An 18,109-nucleotide genomic window follows, 5' to 3' on the forward strand; every position below is an offset into this window, starting at 1 on the left:
TCTCTTACACCCCGTCACAAACATTCACACACTCCGAAACCTATGTGTAGATCATTTATGTTTGTGGCTTCAATATTTCAAACTTTTAGAATCAAATGTAAATAAAAGAATGTAAAAAATAGGCTCATAAAAGTAAACTAAAGAACTAAAAGTATACTGCAATAATTGCTGGTTGTTGTGTCTTTGATTTGAACTCTTTCATTTCTGCTTGCAGGCGTCATAGTTGGTGTGGATGAAAACACAGCGTATTCATGGCCTGCCTGCAACCACTGTGGGAGTGACAGCTTAGAGATGTTAGCTGAAAAACCGTGAGTTCTCAGCTTTGATAAAAATGTCTCAATGCAAAGAAACATCATGGCATTCACATTATTTTGTCTTCTTTCGACAGACAAAACTTCCGCTGTGTTTCTTGTCAGTCATTGGTGGACAAGCCGGACACGAAGATTCGACTGGAAGTGTTCCTGAGTTCTTCGATAATTAATTGCACTTTGAAAGTTAAGGTGAAAAACAGTGTTATTGTGTTTTAAGAACGAGTTTTAAAAAAAAAAAAATCTATGTGCCATAGGACTCAAGTATACATTTGCCTGCGAAAATGTTGAATATATCAATATTTTCGCTTTCTTGTCGAGTTTGATAAGAACAGGGCTGCAACTAACGATTATTTGTGTTATTCATTAATCTGCTTGTTTTTTCTAGTCTGTTTGGTCTATAAAATATCCATCCCAGTGTCTCAAAGTCCAAGGTGATGCCTTTAATGTCTTGTTTTGTCAGTCTATAACCCAAAGATACTTAATTGTTAATGCAATATTAAAACTACTACCGACATAAAGGGGTATTGATCTTCTCATCTCACTCTTATCAAGAAAAATATGTAGTTTTAGTAGAATTCCCATAATGTTGAACTATTTCTTTAAACTGAAAAAAGGGAGGCATCACTAAAAATGCAAAACAAATGTGGCAGAACAAGTTAGGATGGGAGCAGGCTTGGTTCAAAAGTTTAGATAAACAAACAGTAGTCTTGTTGAAGTGTCCTTGAGAAACACAGTGATTCCTGAGCTAGTACAAACCTGCACATTAATACGCTGAACAAATAAAACCCTTCCCTGTATGTGCATCTGCATGATTTCATTCTGTAAAACCTGCTGAGACTTTGTAATCAGAAAACTGAGCGAGCCAAACTGATAAAACTATCAGCGCTCTCTTTATCGGCCTATTGATAATCCAGCGCCTATCAGTCTGTTACTCACCGGCGAGCACACTGTGAGCGCTGCATTTGTTGTTCATTAACAACATCAAGGCGATAATTAAAAAGACGTGCAAATCTTTTCATCTCTCCCGACAGCTGCGGGAGAAGACGATAATGTCCATCCTCAACACTGGTGCACTGGAGGGTAATGAGGTGCGTCGTATCCTATAACACACTGTTACATAACTCTGGGATGAACTGCTCAGTGCATTGATCTTATGTCAATGCGTCCTGAAAGCACTGTCATCTGCTCATGTCAGGGTGATAAGGCGTGCACCGAACAAGAAAAAGCCCTGAGTCATGCGTGTCACTGATAGAGTTAAAGGAATTTGCTGCCAAAAGTGTGATCTAATCTTTCACCCACCTCTTTTATTTAGTGTATTTTTTATTTATTTTTCAAGTTAGCATGCAGTTTTTGCTCTGGGATTATTATAATGTATTTATTTTATGACATTAAGGCAGTTGAGCTGTTTATTATCTTATCATTGTAGGCATTCATGCATTTTAACAGGGCAACTGGTGAGTGCAAAATAAATACTTAAATCAACAAAAATACTGCTGACCAAGGGAAAGTGCACAGGTCAGGACTTTAAGTGCACTAAAAATAATCTTGCAACTTCAGCAGATTTAAAGAATATATATTGTTTTCACGTGCAGCTAGTAGAGGATGTTTTAAAGGGAGTTGTTTAAAAGAATTGATGAGCTTAAAATGCTCTTAATTACTTTTAAATAACGTTTTTTTTCAGTTCCCAGGTTACGATGTGGAGAATGTTCTGGGTAAAGAGGTGGGCCCCCTCACCGTTTACGTTCGAGTCGTCACCAGGAAGCCTGCCCTCTGGATCGGCCTGGAAGAGATCTGCCTCTGAAGCTGTCAGGGCAAGTAGCTAATGTTATCAATCCTCATGCCTCAGCAGGCTCCAAGGATCTGCTCACTAGGCCTCGGTCCCCGCCCCCCCCCCCCCCCCCCCCCCTCTCTGAAGGCCTCCCTGACAGCTCGGGGCTGAGCTGAAGTGAACCGGCTGCATAGACAAGGTCTTGTTTGTGTTAATGATATGTGAGACTGTGGACCAGGGGTTGACAGCCCAAGGGTGGACCAGTGGCATGCAGTCTGTCAGAGAAGCCCATGTGCTTCATCAACTATATTGGCTGTAAAGACTTTTTTGAAGTTGTCAAGCAAAACTTTTTTTCTACCTCTGTATTTAAGATTTCTGAAACTGCGTCAATAAAAGAATGTATTTTTGCTGAGTTGACTTTCTATTTCCTGTTGCACATTCTCACTTCTTCTACACTCCAGCTGCTCCTACGTCAATAAATATATATAACATGCAAAGACAATTCACAGACCAGGATATTTCTGCACCTTTTCAGCAATTTTATTATAGATTCCATAAACAAAAATGTGTTCAAGGTTTCATACAAACTATATAAAAGATCATGCTCTGGCTCTTATACAAAGTTTGGAATTATAAAACATGTACCATATCAGGTATAACATCATGTAAATGCAGTGGTAAAATAATTTAATACAGAGGAAAATCCCACAAAAATATGGCAGCAACATCATATATTTTCCAGTGCCATTATGGTAAGCTTAAAATACATCTGGTACAGATGGTAAAAACGAAATGTCTGTTGAGGTATGTCTCCTATATGCTCAGTTCATAGGATCATTGATCTGTCTCTGTGCACTCGCAAAGGAGGGGTTGGGCATCTGCTTGAAGAAATCTCTGAGCCCGGAGAGCTCTCTGGTTAGCCCCTCGATAGTTTTATGAAGCTTGTCGTTATCAGAGCCCAGTTCAAGCAACTTCTGCTGCATATCAACGTTGCGCCTCTTCGCTTTATCCCTGCTTTTCCTCACAGCCACGTTATTCCTCTCTCGCCTCTGTCGGTACTCCATGCTGTTCCTGTCCACCCTTTTCCCCTTCTCTCTGCCCATCTTCCTCGGGGAGGATTTGGCCGAGCTGACGTTAGAGGCAGGCTCCGGGGTGGTGGGGGGAGTAGGCTGCCCGGTGGAGAGGAGGCTGACGGAGGTCTGTGCGCAGCTCTCGATCTGGGACGGTAGGGGGGAGGAAGACATCTCGCTGTCACTCCAGTCGGACTCCTGCTTGATGGGCGCGCTGAACGCCACCCTCTCCATCCCGCTGCCCGCCTTCCTCTCTGCGTACTGGGCTGACAGCTGCTGCATGTCCCCGGGCATCGCGGGGCTCTGCATGTTGTAGAAATCCGGCTTCTCCTGCTTCACAGTGTTGAACAGGTCCAGGAAGAGCTCGTCGTTGCACAGCTCCAGGTTTGGCACGGCTGTCATGGACTCGATATACTGGCTGAAGTCGATGGCGCTCTCGTCATCGTACATGGCGGGCGCGGCGGTGCTCAGCTCCACCATGGTGCAGTCCTCGGCCGGACACTCGCTCCTGCTGCCCGGCTTGCAGACCCCCTGCTGCGGGGCGCACAGCTTGTTGCTCTCGTAGAAGTTAGCAGGCTCCATTGCCCAACTCATGTTGCATCGTGGAGACACGTAGTGTGAGTCCAGGCTGTATATGTCACACATGAACACTGGTAGATTGCCCACGTGTTTTGGGAACGATATAAACTTGTAAAAAATAAGGCACAAAAAGTCGAGACAGCACTGCAGCTTCACTTTCTGTGCACACACCCTTTTTCTTTGCTTTGTTATTAATATAAAATGTTCTTTGGTTGTGTTGCCCCTTGTTGTTGGCTGTCAGGCTCCTGTCATTGAAAACTCTTGACACTTTTCTGGGGCATCTGTACTTTCGCGCAGTGTTTTGTATTGTTGTCCCTCTGACGTCACATGTGCCGCCCTCTCACGAGCCAGTCAAGTCAAAACGGGGGTCACGTGGTGTGCTTTAACCTCCCATTTGAGGAGAGAGGGGCGTTTCGCTCGTGCCAGCCCTCTTTTTTTTTTTACTACGATTGTATGAATGGTTCAGAGTTGTTTACATACTGAAGCCTCTGGGTGTTTGTGACTTAGTTTAATTTGTAACCAGCTCTATTAATGTCTCACAAACAAGAAGTTTGTTTTAACGTTAAAGTAGCACTGCAAAGTGTCTGGAATCAAATTTAAATGACACAGTGATAAGTAGCCTATTATTAGCTAAATGTACTTTTTAGTTTCAATAGTAAAAGTACTCATTGTGCAGAATATGTTCAGGTTTATTTTTACATTACTGGATCATTATTACAACGAAGTGCTCTGTATGTGGGTGGATTTATAAATGGGCCTATGAGCACAGGACCCAAGTTTCAGGGGCCCCCTTTGGCCTTGACCTACAACATTTATTTTGGAGAGAAGCCTACCAACCGGGAAGATATGCAATGACCAAAAAGACACATAAAACCACTACAAAAAGACTCAAAATAACTAAAAAGAGGTTAAATGACTAAGACACAATAGGGCATCAGATACAAGTGATAATTAACAGATGTTCAAATACATTTCAGGTATGTTTTTTGCAACAACAAAAAAAGCAACTTCAAAATGTCCCTTTGGGCTCTGACATTTATTTTCAGTTTGTTGTAATCCACTTCATTTTAATTACTTGCAGCCCTAGTTAAAACGTGCAGAGAATTTGACTAATGTGGTTTGCAGCAGTCGATTTACATTCAGAGAGAAAGCAAATGTGCGAAGGGAAACCGCACACACGTCAACATGGATCACATTCTTAACCAATAAGTGAACTTGAACATCAACATGTTGTTACATACAGGCAACAAACTATCTGGTCCCATCTTACTAACTAAACAGGGTTTCAAATCAGATAGATCAGGAAAACAGGAACAGATATTTTGTAGTTGTTTTAAATACAGATGTAGTAAGTGTTTAGAGTTGCCATTTACTAGACTAATGTATGACAATGAGATGTCTTTATAAGCGTCTTTGAGTTGTGAAAAGCACTATATAAATCAAATGTATTATTATTATTTATAAGCTATATTTATTGGCATTAACATTACGAAAGCCTCTATTTACCCTTTCATCAAAAGTGATTTACATTATTACATGTTTTCATATACTTTATCAACTCTTTAACAACCTTTTTACACCTTTGTGTGGTATTTATTAACTCCCATTATGCATGGACATTTACCACCTGTTTACATTAACCTTATTCTTTTCTAAATACTACAACTTCATATCACTTTATTTGTGTTTTATTTATAATGTGCATTTTTGAAGGGAACCAATCCAATCTTTGCCAAAGACTGCTTAACTTGTGAATATAATAAGGAATTTTATTTTACAATAATCATTTATTTCAGACAGATGCATTTTACAGGTATTAATCATGTGTAATAAAACTGAGATACTTTGACATCAGTTAATTCAAGTATTTCGGTTGTTTCGGTTTTATTGCACATGAGTCATGACGAGTCATGTTTACAGAGCATTTCGATACCACTTTAAGGGACACATGTTCTAACACTTCTCGGAAACACTCCTTATGATTTCCCCTTCAGGAAGTGGCTGTACTTTTCCTCTGTCAAAGCCCTTTTTGAAATGAAACTACGCCACATGGTGGTCACTGAGCGTACTTGCAGTATTAAGTCTGATTTGATAGAGTAATACTTATTTGATTTGTATCACCAAATAATGATAATGATTCATCATAATAATTCATTGTATTGGCTATACAATGAATTATTATGATGAATCACTGTAATTATTCAATATATTTAAATTTCCTCAGACGGCTCATTTTTCAAACCAAATGCATTATTTATCCACTTACTCTTTAAAATGTTCTTACTTTTAGTAAATATTTCTCTTTTTACCTCAACTGATTTAAAATGGTTTTGAAAAGGACTATTTCCAGCACCATCCATCCCTTCTTTGAGTTGTTCAACATTTCGTCTAAAATAATGAATTGTGAATAAAACGAAAACAGCAGTCTTTTTAAAAAGGTTTTTCTAGTATAAAGTCCTTGTATTTTGTGTAAAAACGTTGCATTTAATTTTTCCTTTTCATGATACAAGTCTTAAACTCTTCAAACAGTGTATTATTGCTTTTTTATTCATGTTTACATATATGTATTAACTTCCTGATCTGAGTAATGAAAGGTGACGTGGTTTTTGTCTGTATTGTTGAATGTTGTCAACCGTATCAATAAAGAAGAGGCAAAAAAGTGTTCATTTATTGTTGGACCAAACCATATTAGCTCAAAGGGTATCCAAGAGAATAAGGCCACGTGCAGGGAAAGCATATCGTCATTTTAATACAATAAAGATTAATACCTCTAGCTTAAATTGTTTTAAAACTTTGATGTAATATATTGAGACACTTTATTGTATTTAAATTAAAGCCGCGATCCTTTAATCTCAAAATGGATACCCCTTTGCAGAGGAGGAATCGGCCGGAAAGAAGCGAAGGTCCTGGCTTGCTATTGGTCCAAAGTTCCCCGCGAAAATTACGTCACTCGCAGTTTCGCGCCAGTTCTGCAGCAATCGGACGTACGCACAAGAAGAGGTATGATTTAACACCATTTACTTATGTTATTTCGTATTAATCTATTGATCGTGTTTAACGAATCATATTTTATGTCATCACACACGTTTGTGAGGATGTGCATCAGCTTTCAAGCTCACTTTGAAGTGTTAAATCATGTTAAAAACTGTATTACTTTTCAGCTCATTGTTTCCTCTGAGCCACATGTCAAATGGTGGAAAAGTTATTGTCTGACCCAAAACCTTAAATTCAAGTAGCAAAAGCACAATTCAATTATGTATTAATAAGGACACAAATACAAAATAAACTGTTATATTTGGTCAAGTATATTGAACATGTAAGTAAGCTTTAGCTACTTTTCTGAATAATTGGGAGTTGATGCATGAACACCTAAAAGAAGTCAGTGTTATACCTTTTTGATGTGATACTAGATAACTGTTTTCATTATACTTTCATTGAGATTAAACTGTAGCTGTCAATTATATTTCAAATGTATTTATAAACATTGAATCATAGTGGTGACAAACAATATTAAAGACTCTTCCACACTCATTAACAATGAACTCATCTGGACCTATTTAACAAGTGTTTGTTTCCAGGTGGAACAAAACAAAAAGGGACAATAACGCTTTTTTTATCGAAAGGTTCTGCAAGACTGAGCAAATCTCAACAAAACTGCATGGAGAGCAGATACCATTTTTAAATTATTGAAATACAGTGTTCTACAATAATATACACCTGCAACAGTCAGCCTAGTAAAATGTTGTGGCAGCACCAAACAAAATAAACGTTAAAGTATAAGTAAAGCTATTCTCCCATCTTGCCTCTAACAGAAAACAAGCCTGATCAACACACCAACCAGACTTCCTTCATAAGTCAGTTGGCAGGTGTTCGAAATACATCAAAATCCTACTAGAGCTCTTGTTTTAGCTTCATTACTATGGCAGCCATTATTCAGGATAAACTTAATTTACTTTAAATGTAATCCTCAGATAAAACAGCAACAATGTCTTCCCCAACATCGACTCCTGGTGGCCGCAAACGAGAAAGGGACGGCAACCCCTCCACACGTAAGTCCATGTCTCTTTTAATCAAAGGAAACCTTTCTGTCAACAGTTTCTTGTGTTTTCAACTGATCCCACAGACTTGTCCACATGGTTGTAGGTGTCTGTGTGTACTGTTATTAACTTGTTTATGTGTCTTTGTGTACCTGCAGCCAGCAGTGAGGGCCCCATCTCTCCCCCCTCTCAGAGGCGCAGGGGCCAGGACTCCTCCAATGCAGACCTGATGCCGATGCCCACCTCCCCCGCCACCGACCTGCTGAGTCCAGCAGCCCCTCAGGACACGTCTCTGTTCTCCAGCCCAAGACCCTCAGGTACCTATCACACAAAGGCCCACATTTAAAGGAATAGTTCACCCACAAAATGTTCATTTGTATATCAATATTTCACCCTGTGTGACCCTAGAATTCTTCCAAAAAGAAGTTGAATTAAAAAAAAAAACTGAGAAAAGTCTTGGAATTTAAACTCAAAGGGAGTCAACCTTTAACAACAGATGCAACGATATCAAATATCTGTTTTCAAAACTTTCGCACACCTTGTGCAATATGACTGTTTGTACGGAAGTGTTTATAATAGTGAGGATTAAGTGAAAATGCTTTAGTTTGGTAAGTAATGAGCATAAAACTTGATGAGACTTATACTGCACCTGTTGTTTGTAAACCGTTGTTTATGTTTTTTTTTACTTTGTTGACATTGGTGTCATGCTAGAAATGTTTTCTTTGAGAATTCAAGGTTGACTAGTTCTTATACAAAGTCATTTTATGGGTAAAGTATTCCTATTTAACGTTTTTTTAATGGACTGCTTTATCCTAGTGGAAATGCAGGGACTTGGTAATATTGTTTGTTGTTAACTCTAGTGTCTTCTTTAACAGTCCTACCCAATGAAGTGGACATGAGCTCCCCTCTGATGTACGGGACCCCCAGCTCCAGGGTTGAAGGGACCCCGCGCAGTGGGGTGCGAGGCACACCGGCCAGACAGCGTCCTGACCTGGGGTCAGTGAGGAAGGGCCCACAAGTCGATCTCCAGTCGGAGCCGGTAAGAGTAGAAATCAGCAGAACAATACTATCATGACATTGTGTTTCATTGTAATTGCGTCAGACATGATAAGAACGATATCTTGAAACCGTTAAGGGTGATGAACTTAAAACCACATTAGTTAATTAACTTTCTTTTCATGTTTATTTTTGTGCAGCCAACTGCTGATGGGGCTGTAGCCAGTGAGCCTAACGCAGGCCAGAGGCTGGTGATCTGGGGGACTGACGTGAATGTCGGGACCTGCAAGGAGAAGTTTCAGGTACTTAATCTTGCATTTCAGGTGCTAGAAAATATGACTAATTCTATGTACAAAGGAGTTAATTGTTTGCATGCTCTGCGTCACTTTGCTTTCAGAGGTTCCTGCAGAGATTCATTGACCCGACCTCCACTGAAGATGAGAACGTTGGTCTGGACCTGAACGAGCCTTTATACATGCAGAAGCTGGAAGAGGTAGTGTACCTTTTTTACATCATGTCGATCCGTTACGTTGGTTTAAATCGAATTGATGATGTTTCCTAGAGAGTCAGTTAAGGTCTATCTCAAATATGAATGTTTTTATTTCTGTGTCACAGATCAGTGTTGTTGGCGATCCAGTCCTGAATGTGAGCTGTCTGCATGTGCAGTCCTTTGATGCAGAACTCTACAGGCAGCTCATCTGCTACCCACAGGTAATGTCCATAATTACCTCATGTGCATTATACAGTCAATTTGTGCAATTCCTATACGAATACGTACCTGCACCATGTTTGCAGTTAATTTTGCTAAATTCATAAATGGTGATTAATCCATCTCCGTTTTGGTCTTTAAGTTAAAATAATTGATTAAAAAAAAAAAACGGAGCAAAAATGTACCCAAGTGCGTGAACAGCCACATAATCAGGGCTGCACATAACTGGTGCGCAGGCCAAAAAAAGAGCACCGGGTCATTTGAAAAAAGGCGCATTTGCGTACCAACATTGAGAGAGGGAGGAGAGAGAGGAGAGAGAGAGAGAGAGGAGAGAGAGAGAGGAGAGAGAGAGGAGAGAGAGAGAGGAGAGAGAGAGGAGAGAGAGAGGAGAGAGAAAAAGATATTTGCGAGTTGCATATGAACTCAGGGCCGGCCCGTAGCACTGGCGTTATAGATGTTCGCCTAGGGCGCCAGATCTGTGGAGGCGCTGCGCTGGCAGCTCTGGGAGGGAAAAAAACATTTTTGACCGTTGGTGCTCATCCTAATTTTCGGCCTTGATGTAACAATATTCATAATTAAGTAAATGTAACACCCTTTTCACCCCGGTTACACGTTTCATTTGCCCTGTGCCTGTGCGCGCTGTAAGTGATGAAAATGGGGGATGTTGGCTTATCTGGCGCCCGCAGCTCACAGCCAAAGTGCGAGGGAGGGTGCACCGGTTCCGGCGCTGTTGTTATTAGAATCTGGTGCTAGCTGCTCTAACGGATATAAGAAGAAGATGTTTCTACAATAATGTGGAGGGAGAGTCCTCTCCAGTCAGACTGAGAGGCTGATAACTACAGCTCAGTGAGGTAAAGGACTCTGAGTGTTTAGATAGTTCACTTTAGTCTAAGTTCAAACGGTTTGATCACAATTTATGTAAACACACATTTTCAAGGCACTCCTTTATAATTATTGGGATAAACAGGTTTGAAATCATTCCAATGTATACTATAGGACAGTAAACCAGACATATCCTTTAAAACTGGAAAGATTAAAAAAAATGCATAAATAAATAAATGTTAAGGTAAAATAAGATATGAACAACAAAAATAAAATAAGTTACCAGGGCATGACATTAAGGATTTTGGGAGATGGTCCTGTGGGCCATCTAAGCTAATTTACAGATGGCCCTGAGCCCAATAGAGATTGCCCTGAAAAATGCGCGCGGACGAAATGGCACGAAGGGTTTGGGGGGCCTCCGTCCCCCTAGAAAATGTAGATTTTTGCAGGTCTTAGATGCTGTCTGGTGCATTCTCTAGAGACTAAATTATAAGATGAACCACCACAATATTATATTGTACAATTTCAATTTTATTCTTCATTTCACTTGTTTGTTTGTGTTTGCTCGCTTGCATGCCCTGCATAGCTATAAGAAACACTTGAGTTGTTGGTCAAGACACTTTCCATCTGATGAAGGCAAATGCCTTCCCAGATGTAGAAAACATTACATTCAGTTATAACTGCCAAAACAAACATTATTTACACTATTATGGCCCCTGTTAAAAATGTTTGTAATGTTATCTACTGTAAATTGGTCGAATGCCTCCTCATCCGGAAGCTGACCGAGCAGACCCGAGCAGCAGTCGAGAGGAGCCGAGCGCATCCGCGAAGCACACAAAATGGCGACGTCAGAGTTCCCGTTAGCCGGCAAATCTAAATCTCTTCGGTCAAAATAATTTCCCTTTAGCGCAATACCGCTTCAGTTGCGCCACTTATGTGACAGACAAGAAGAGTATGTGACAGACGAGAATAGTCAATTCTAATGTCTAACACGTAATATGGAGAAAGAGATGTCCTGTATGGGTTGATTGTGCGTTAATCTGTTGGTAATGCCTCGGGGTTCCGGTGGGCATGTAAACAAATGTATAATGCTGCGCTATACCTTGTGGCCTCACCCGGTTGCATAGCGACACTTATTGTTGAGGTGTCTTTTAATAAGCAGGTAGTCATATCATTAGCTAGAACTAGCTGGATCTGATCGATATGGACATAAACGCGAGTGAAGTCTAATCTGACGGGAGAGAGAGATCAGCTGCTGCTGACGAGTCGACACCCAGCTCTGCATAATCACATGCAGCGGTGAGCGGACAAAACACACACTTCAGGTTAGAATATCACACGTAGCTATTTTAATTACCTCTCAAACTACCTAAAATAGTTATAGATATGTTTAGTTTTACTGTCGGGTCACTCATTACTGGATCCACGAGCTGCATGATACTGGCATAATAGATTGCCCGATCGGGCAACCAGCAGGTGAGGCTTCATTGCCCGATCGGGCAACCAGCAGGTGAGGCTTCATTGCCCGAGCTAAATACTAGATGGCCCCGGGCCATCGGGCAGTCCTTAATGTCGAGCCCTGGTTACATTAATTTGTTATTGGCTATGGTAGGTTATTGGTTATGTTCACATACTTATTTGATTACATCCACTTTTCTAAGATGACAACAGAGACTTTCGACCCAAAACCAGCTGTTGACTTGTGGATGCAAGCAGCTAATCACAGACTCAACCAGAGAGAAAGAAGTAGGCCTACATCATCAGCTACCATGTCTGACAGAGAGGAAGACAGTGAGGAGAACAGTCAGGAGGGTAGTGATGACAGCTTGTAGGATTACTGGTCGTGCTAATGTTGTCTTGTGTTCACCTCTGCATGTGTGTTCTGTGTTCACCTCTGCATGTGTGTTCAGTGCCGTGTGTCTGGCAAATAAAGTCAAGACCCCCTCAAAAGTTACGGTTTATTTCATTTTAAGGATGAGCACCAAGCAACATCTCCAGGTGCTCCTTTGAGAACCAGGGCAAAAAAGTGATGTGCACCCCTGCACATAATAATATGTTAGAAAGAGATCATACTTGTATAATGTTTTTTATAACATTTTTATATTATGCCTACCCTTCTCAAAATACAGAACAGTATTGGTTTAAACACCATGCATGTGATACAAAAATGCCGGTGCCATGATGTCCTTTTAAAAAAACAAACAAGATAAATACTTTTAAACCAATGTACAAGTGCTGAAAACAGTGAGAACTGACACTTGGTATTAATGTTTTCACACTTTCTACAGGATAATACTATATTTTATTTGTAGAGAGCTTTACAGGGTACTCAAAGACACTTTACATGCTACAATTCATAAAAACAACAATAAAACGCCCACTTAAAATATATAAAACTCAACTACAACTACAGATTAATTGCATTTCTGAAAAAGTGAGTGTCCGTGTTGAGCTTCTTTCTCCTGCTGTTAAAGTTTATATTTCACTTTATTGCTCTCTGTCTCCTAAATGTATCATGTGTTCCCTGTGCAGGAAGTCATCCCAACCTTCGACATGGCTGTGAACGAGCTTTTCTTTGAGCGTTTTCCGGACTCCATCTTGGAGTTTCAGATCCAAGTCCGCCCCTACAACGCCCTGAAAACCCGAAACATGAGGAACCTGAACCCAGAAGGTGTGTGTGGATTCATTCGTTCAGCCCACGTGAAGTGACATCACACTTTTCCTTAGGGCTCCCATGCCATGACATTTCATCCCATATTTAGAGTGGGAGATTTCTGTGAATATTGTTCCCTGCTTTGATAAAACGTGAGGTATCAGCTCCGGGCTAAAGCGTCTGTGTGCCTTTATGTGTTGCCTCCACAGACATCGATCAGCTGATCACCATCAGCGGCATGGTGATCCGCACCTCGCAGCTCATCCCCGAGATGCAGGAGGCGTTCTTCCAGTGCCAGGTGTGCGCCTTCAGCACCCGCGTGGAGGTGGATCGCGGGCGCATCGCAGAGCCGGCTGTGTGCCGTCACTGCAACACCACCCACAGCCTGGCGCTCGTTCACAATCGCTCCCTATTTTCAGACAAACAGATGGTGAGAGTTCGGCAGGGTTGATAAAGGGACAGATTGCTTTCACCCGGCGACACCTAATCTCAGAATTTGCTGAGTGTTAATTAGGGACGTGTTGCTGTGGAGGTCATGACATCTGTTCATGTATTGATCGTTCGCTTTTTACAACAGGTCAAAATTCAAGAGTCTCCTGATGACATGCCGGCTGGCCAGACACCACACACATCCATTGTCTACGCTCACAATGACCTGGTGGATAAAGTGCAGCCCGGAGACCGTATTAACATCACCGGTGAGATTTCCTGAATCTCTTTGTCAGCCAATTACTGTTTTTATTATCGATTATTTGTCGTTTCTTTTATCGTGTGACGTTAAAATAGCACAAAGAAGTCCAAATTGTGCTTTAAAATGTTGCAGAGCTGAAGTATTGTCTTTTCAGGTAACGTTTTTATGTTCAACCCACTGTCCCGGGCGCCGTACATAATGGCAGCCCACTGCTCCTAACACTAGGATGGGTCAAATGCAAAGAAACCGTTTCATTACATACCTGTACTACGTAATGACAATAAGTTGAATCTTCTTCAAAACCCCAAATTACTCAAAACCTATCAAATGAACACACAGCAGGAAATGGACAATATTTTCAAAGAGATCTTGAAAAATAAGTTTACGCTTAATTAAATTAGAATTGTGGCATTCTAATATAAAATAAACGTATTTTTTTTTTATATATATTCCTGTCAATCATAGCCATCCTAACAGTCCCCTGAATGTCCCTGCAGGTGTCTACAGAGCGGTCCCCATGCGTGCGAACCCACGTCAGAGCAATGTCAAGTCAGTGTACAAGACTCACATCGATGCCATCCACTTCCGCAAGACAGACGAGAAGCGCCTGCACGGTGTGGACGAGAACTCTGAGCAGAAGCTCTTCACCGAAGACCGAGTGCAGACGCTGAAGGAGCTGGCAGCCAAACCAGACGTCTACGAACGCCTCTCCTCAGCCCTCGCACCTAGCATCTACGAGCATGAGGATATCAAAAAGGTGTGTAAGTGTGAATGGAAGCAAGCCAAAAACACGAGTGTTTTGAGTTGCGTGCACTAAAGGGAAAAAAACTGAAATCCGAGACTGGGTAATAATGTTGACTGCAGTAATGTAGGTAAGCTAGTTTCAGGACTTTTGTGATACTGACACTATGATATTCTTAATAATAGCTCACTGGGACACTTATTTAACTGGGCACATGTTACTTACAATTAGTTTGACATAGGCTATGCATGTAGATAGTACAACAAATAAATCAAGACTGTTACGTCCACAATAAAAACAGATTTTCAGGATCTCCGTGTTCCCGGAGCTCCCTGCTTACTTGCCGCTAAAAGTCTGCCCCTCACCGGCATGTAAGAATGAACAATTAAACAACCTTTCCATTTCTATTGCCCCCTTTCATATATTCCTATTCAATGCTTAACTTATGTGCCTAAATAATTTAATGTTTTTTAGTGTAAATAACTTCATTTGGGGGCTTTCCCAAGCAAATACAAAAATCTCTGATAGGCGTCTCCTGTAATTGATTTGATTAAGAGATTTTGATGGACAGCCTCAAACAATGAAAATAATGATGTCATGATAACCAAAATCCCAGGTTATATCTATTCTAATCACAGTATGGATATTTCTGTTCTTCAGGGCATTCTGCTGCAGCTGTTTGGCGGCACTCGTAAGGACTTCAGTGAGACCGGCCGGGGAAACTTCCGTGCAGATTTGAACATCCTGCTCTGCGGAGACCCGGGCACCAGTAAGTCCCAGCTGCTGCAGTACGTCTTTAACCTGGTTCCCCGCGGCCAGTACACGTCGGGAAAGGGCTCCAGCGCTGTGGGTCTCACCGCCTACGTGATGAAGGACCCCGAGACCCGGCAGGTGGTCCTGCAGTCCGGAGCTTTGGTGCTGAGCGACAACGGCATCTGCTGCATCGACGAGTTCGACAAGATGAGTGACAGCACGCGCTCCGTGCTGCATGAGGTCATGGAGCAGCAGACCCTCTCCATTGCCAAGGTGTGTGAGACACATTTACAGGGATTCGTAGATGAGACGGAATACTCTGTTTGTGATGTTACAAAAGGCCGTTTCTTAACCTTTTTGTCTCGTCTGTCTGCAGGCTGGAATTATTTGCCAGCTGAATGCCCGCACCTCTGTGTTGGCTGCTGCTAACCCCATTGAATCTCAGTGGAACCCCAAAAAAAACCACGATTGAGAACATCCAACTGCCTCACACTCTGCTGTCCAGGTGAGCTCCATTACGCAGCACAGATTTTTAAGTAAAACGTACGCACTTTATAACCACTTTCTAGCTACTTAAACCAAGACATATCCAGACTCTGGAAGCCTTGAATCAAAATTGTTAAAAAGCAATTGTGAGAAATAGTTTATACACTCAATTCGTTATTAAAGTAATACAGAATTCCTTATTACCCACAGCAATTGATGTATAATGCCCCTTAGTGTGTGTAACAGCTGATCATGGAGTCATGCATTTTACAAAATGAGCAAATAGTTTAGTATATTTGTTTTATAGTGTTGTGGACAGTCTCCATTAATTAACTGTCACAAATGGGGCAGCTTTAGCCAACATTGCTAATTTCCAGCTGTTGTCCCCGGCCAGATGATAATAGACACTCTTAAAATCACTATATCAACAGTTATGAATAGTTCATATGAATGTAATCATATCCTTAACCTTGAAAGCATGACTGTTCAAATTAAGCATTTTTTTTCTTTCTAAGGTTTAGTTTATTAATTGTCCTATTATTTATTTTTGTTCTCCATCAGATTCGACCTCATCTTCCTGATGCTGGATCCCCAGGACGAGGCTTACGACCGCAGGCTGGCCCACCACCTGGTGTCACTGTACTACCAGAGCGAGGAGCAGATTGAAGAAGAGTTCCTCGACATGGCTGTGCTGAGGGACTACATTGCATATGCACGAACATACGTCCACCCAAGGCTGAGTGAGGAAGCCGGCCAGGCTCTAATTGAGGTGTGTTTTCTCTGAATTTCCATCATTAATGATCATGATGGTAATTGTTAGCAGTCTTTAACAGTTGTGTAATGTTGTTCATCAGGCCTATGTAGACATGAGGAAGATAGGCAGTGGACGGGGCATGGTGTCCGCCTATCCCAGACAGCTGGAGTCCCTGATCCGCCTGTCAGAGGCCCACGCCAAGGTGCGCTTCTGTGAGAAGGTGGAGACCATCGACGTGGAGGAGGCCAAGCGGCTGCACAGAGAGGCCCTCAAACAGTCGGCCACTGACCCCAGAACAGGATTTGTTGACATCTCCATTCTCACAACAGGTATTCAACACGGGGCATTGGAACAGTTTGTGTAGTCAATGTGAGGTATTGAAAAAAGGGACCCATGTTCATGTCATATCATAAACTGAAGCGAGTATTGGTAGTGTTTATGATGCCAACAATAGCAGCTGACTGGGTGAGAAACATATTGAAGAAGTACATTAGATTGATATATGTTTTTTTTATTATTAATTACGGCAACAATTACAAAAAATCACTGGGTCCAGCTTTTCAAGTGCAAAAATGTGCTGATTTACCTTAACTGATATGGTAGAAAACGGAATATCTTAGGCTACAAGACAGTTGGTTGACCAATTTTCAATTTGAAAATGTCTCCTTGGGTTTCCTTTTTATTAATGTATTAATTTGTGCTTCCAGGTATGAGCGCCACTGCCCGCAAACGCAGGGATGAGATTGCCTCAGCCCTGAAGAAACTGATCCAGGCCAGAGGAAAGACGCCTGCCATGAAGTACCATCAGCTGCTTGATGATCTCAGAGGACAATCTGAAACTGTAAATATTTTTGATTTTGCCTTTCATTTACTTGAACATAATTCCATTACATTTAACTACATTTCCTTTTGAACTCCTGAGATGCTACGATTTCAGTGCTGTGAGAAAAGTGTGCTTATTTCTAATTTAGTTGAACAAGAGCAGAGGTTTTTTATTTTCTAGTCCATGACATTGATGTAAGATAACAGTAATGCATCATTAGATATTGGCAAGCAAGTTAACACTGTTGGGAATAAAATGACATTAAAGGTTCTGAAAAGCCATGACACTATTTGGGATAAACAAGGTAATCATTCATTATACATTGTCAACACCTCCACTTCCTGTAATGACTTCCCTCTTTGTGACTTTGCTTCAGGCGATCACTAAGGAGCTGTTTGACGAGGCGCTCCGAGCCCTGGCTGACGAGGATTACTTGACGGTGACTGGAAAGACTGTTCGTCTCCTTGCCTAAGGCACACCCTGCAATTATGTACAGTCCTTAATTTTAAATGCTATCCTGTGTCAACCTCTTCATGTGCTGTAAAAAGTATTTTGTATAATTGAACCACCATATGTTTTCTGGGCGTATTAGATGTTTAAATATCCGGCAACTTAGAGACATGATCCAGAATAACCACATGACTCATTCAGGCTTTGGTGTCTTGTTAAAAAAAGAGAAAAATAAATGAATGGAGCTAATAGTTAAAATTGCTTGTCTTTCATTACTTTACCTGTTTTCAAGTTGTGTTCTTTCTGTTTTTGTTTCATGGTAAAAAGCTCATTTGTTTCAACTTGTACATTGTTATGACGAGTATTAAGTCTGTCACTTATTTCCTAAGATGAATTGTCTTTGTAGCTTGCATTGACTACTTGTTAATAGAAATAAAATAAAATAATGCTTACTAAAAAAATATT

General features: G+C 41.1%; 3 protein-coding genes across 6 annotated transcripts in view; 2 read left to right on the forward strand and 1 right to left on the reverse strand.

The window, feature by feature from the left end:
• Positions 1–2,491, forward strand: part of spidr (scaffold protein involved in DNA repair) — a 37,002-nt gene extending 34,511 nt beyond the window's left edge. For 3 of the 4 annotated variants that reach the window (XM_034234545.1, XM_034234547.1, XM_034234548.1), the window contains exons 17-20: positions 215–308; positions 389–500; positions 1,343–1,399; positions 1,993–2,491. In XM_034234545.1, the coding sequence (XP_034090436.1) occupies positions 215–308; positions 389–500; positions 1,343–1,399; positions 1,993–2,112 (383 nt within the window). In that variant the 3' untranslated portion in view covers positions 2,113–2,491. The remainder of the gene's footprint in view (positions 1–214; positions 309–388; positions 501–1,342; positions 1,400–1,992) is intronic. The other variant, XM_034234546.1, reaches the window with a different exon arrangement.
• Positions 2,492–2,595: 104 nt separating this feature from the next.
• Positions 2,596–4,011, reverse strand: cebpd (CCAAT enhancer binding protein delta). The gene has a single exon (XM_034234549.1). The coding sequence runs from the start codon at positions 3,792–3,794 to the stop codon at positions 2,901–2,903; it is 894 nt and encodes a 297-aa protein (XP_034090440.1). The 5' UTR covers positions 3,795–4,011; the 3' UTR covers positions 2,596–2,900.
• Positions 4,012–6,651: 2,640 nt separating this feature from the next.
• mcm4 (minichromosome maintenance complex component 4) lies at positions 6,652–18,105 on the forward strand. The gene is given in 18 exon segments (XM_034234702.1): positions 6,652–6,728; positions 7,700–7,777; positions 7,924–8,082; positions 8,641–8,804; positions 8,962–9,063; positions 9,159–9,254; positions 9,377–9,472; positions 12,825–12,963; positions 13,155–13,375; positions 13,523–13,643; positions 14,134–14,393; positions 15,039–15,404; positions 15,508–15,582; positions 15,584–15,636; positions 16,179–16,386; positions 16,472–16,700; positions 17,079–17,212; positions 17,571–18,105. Coding segments are annotated over 17 exon segments (2,583 nt in total). The 5' UTR covers positions 6,652–6,728; positions 7,700–7,713; the 3' UTR covers positions 17,667–18,105.
• Positions 18,106–18,109: the final 4 nt, after the last annotated feature.

Source organism: Gymnodraco acuticeps, unplaced genomic scaffold (assembly GCF_902827175.1).
Source record: "Gymnodraco acuticeps unplaced genomic scaffold, fGymAcu1.1, whole genome shotgun sequence".
Lineage (NCBI taxonomy): Eukaryota > Metazoa > Chordata > Actinopteri > Perciformes > Bathydraconidae > Gymnodraco > Gymnodraco acuticeps.

Excerpts from the sequence above, each read along its gene's own strand:
- cebpd (XM_034234549.1), bottom strand. The coding sequence starts at position 3,794 with ATGTGTGACATATACAGCCTGGACTCACACTACGTGTCTCCACGATGC.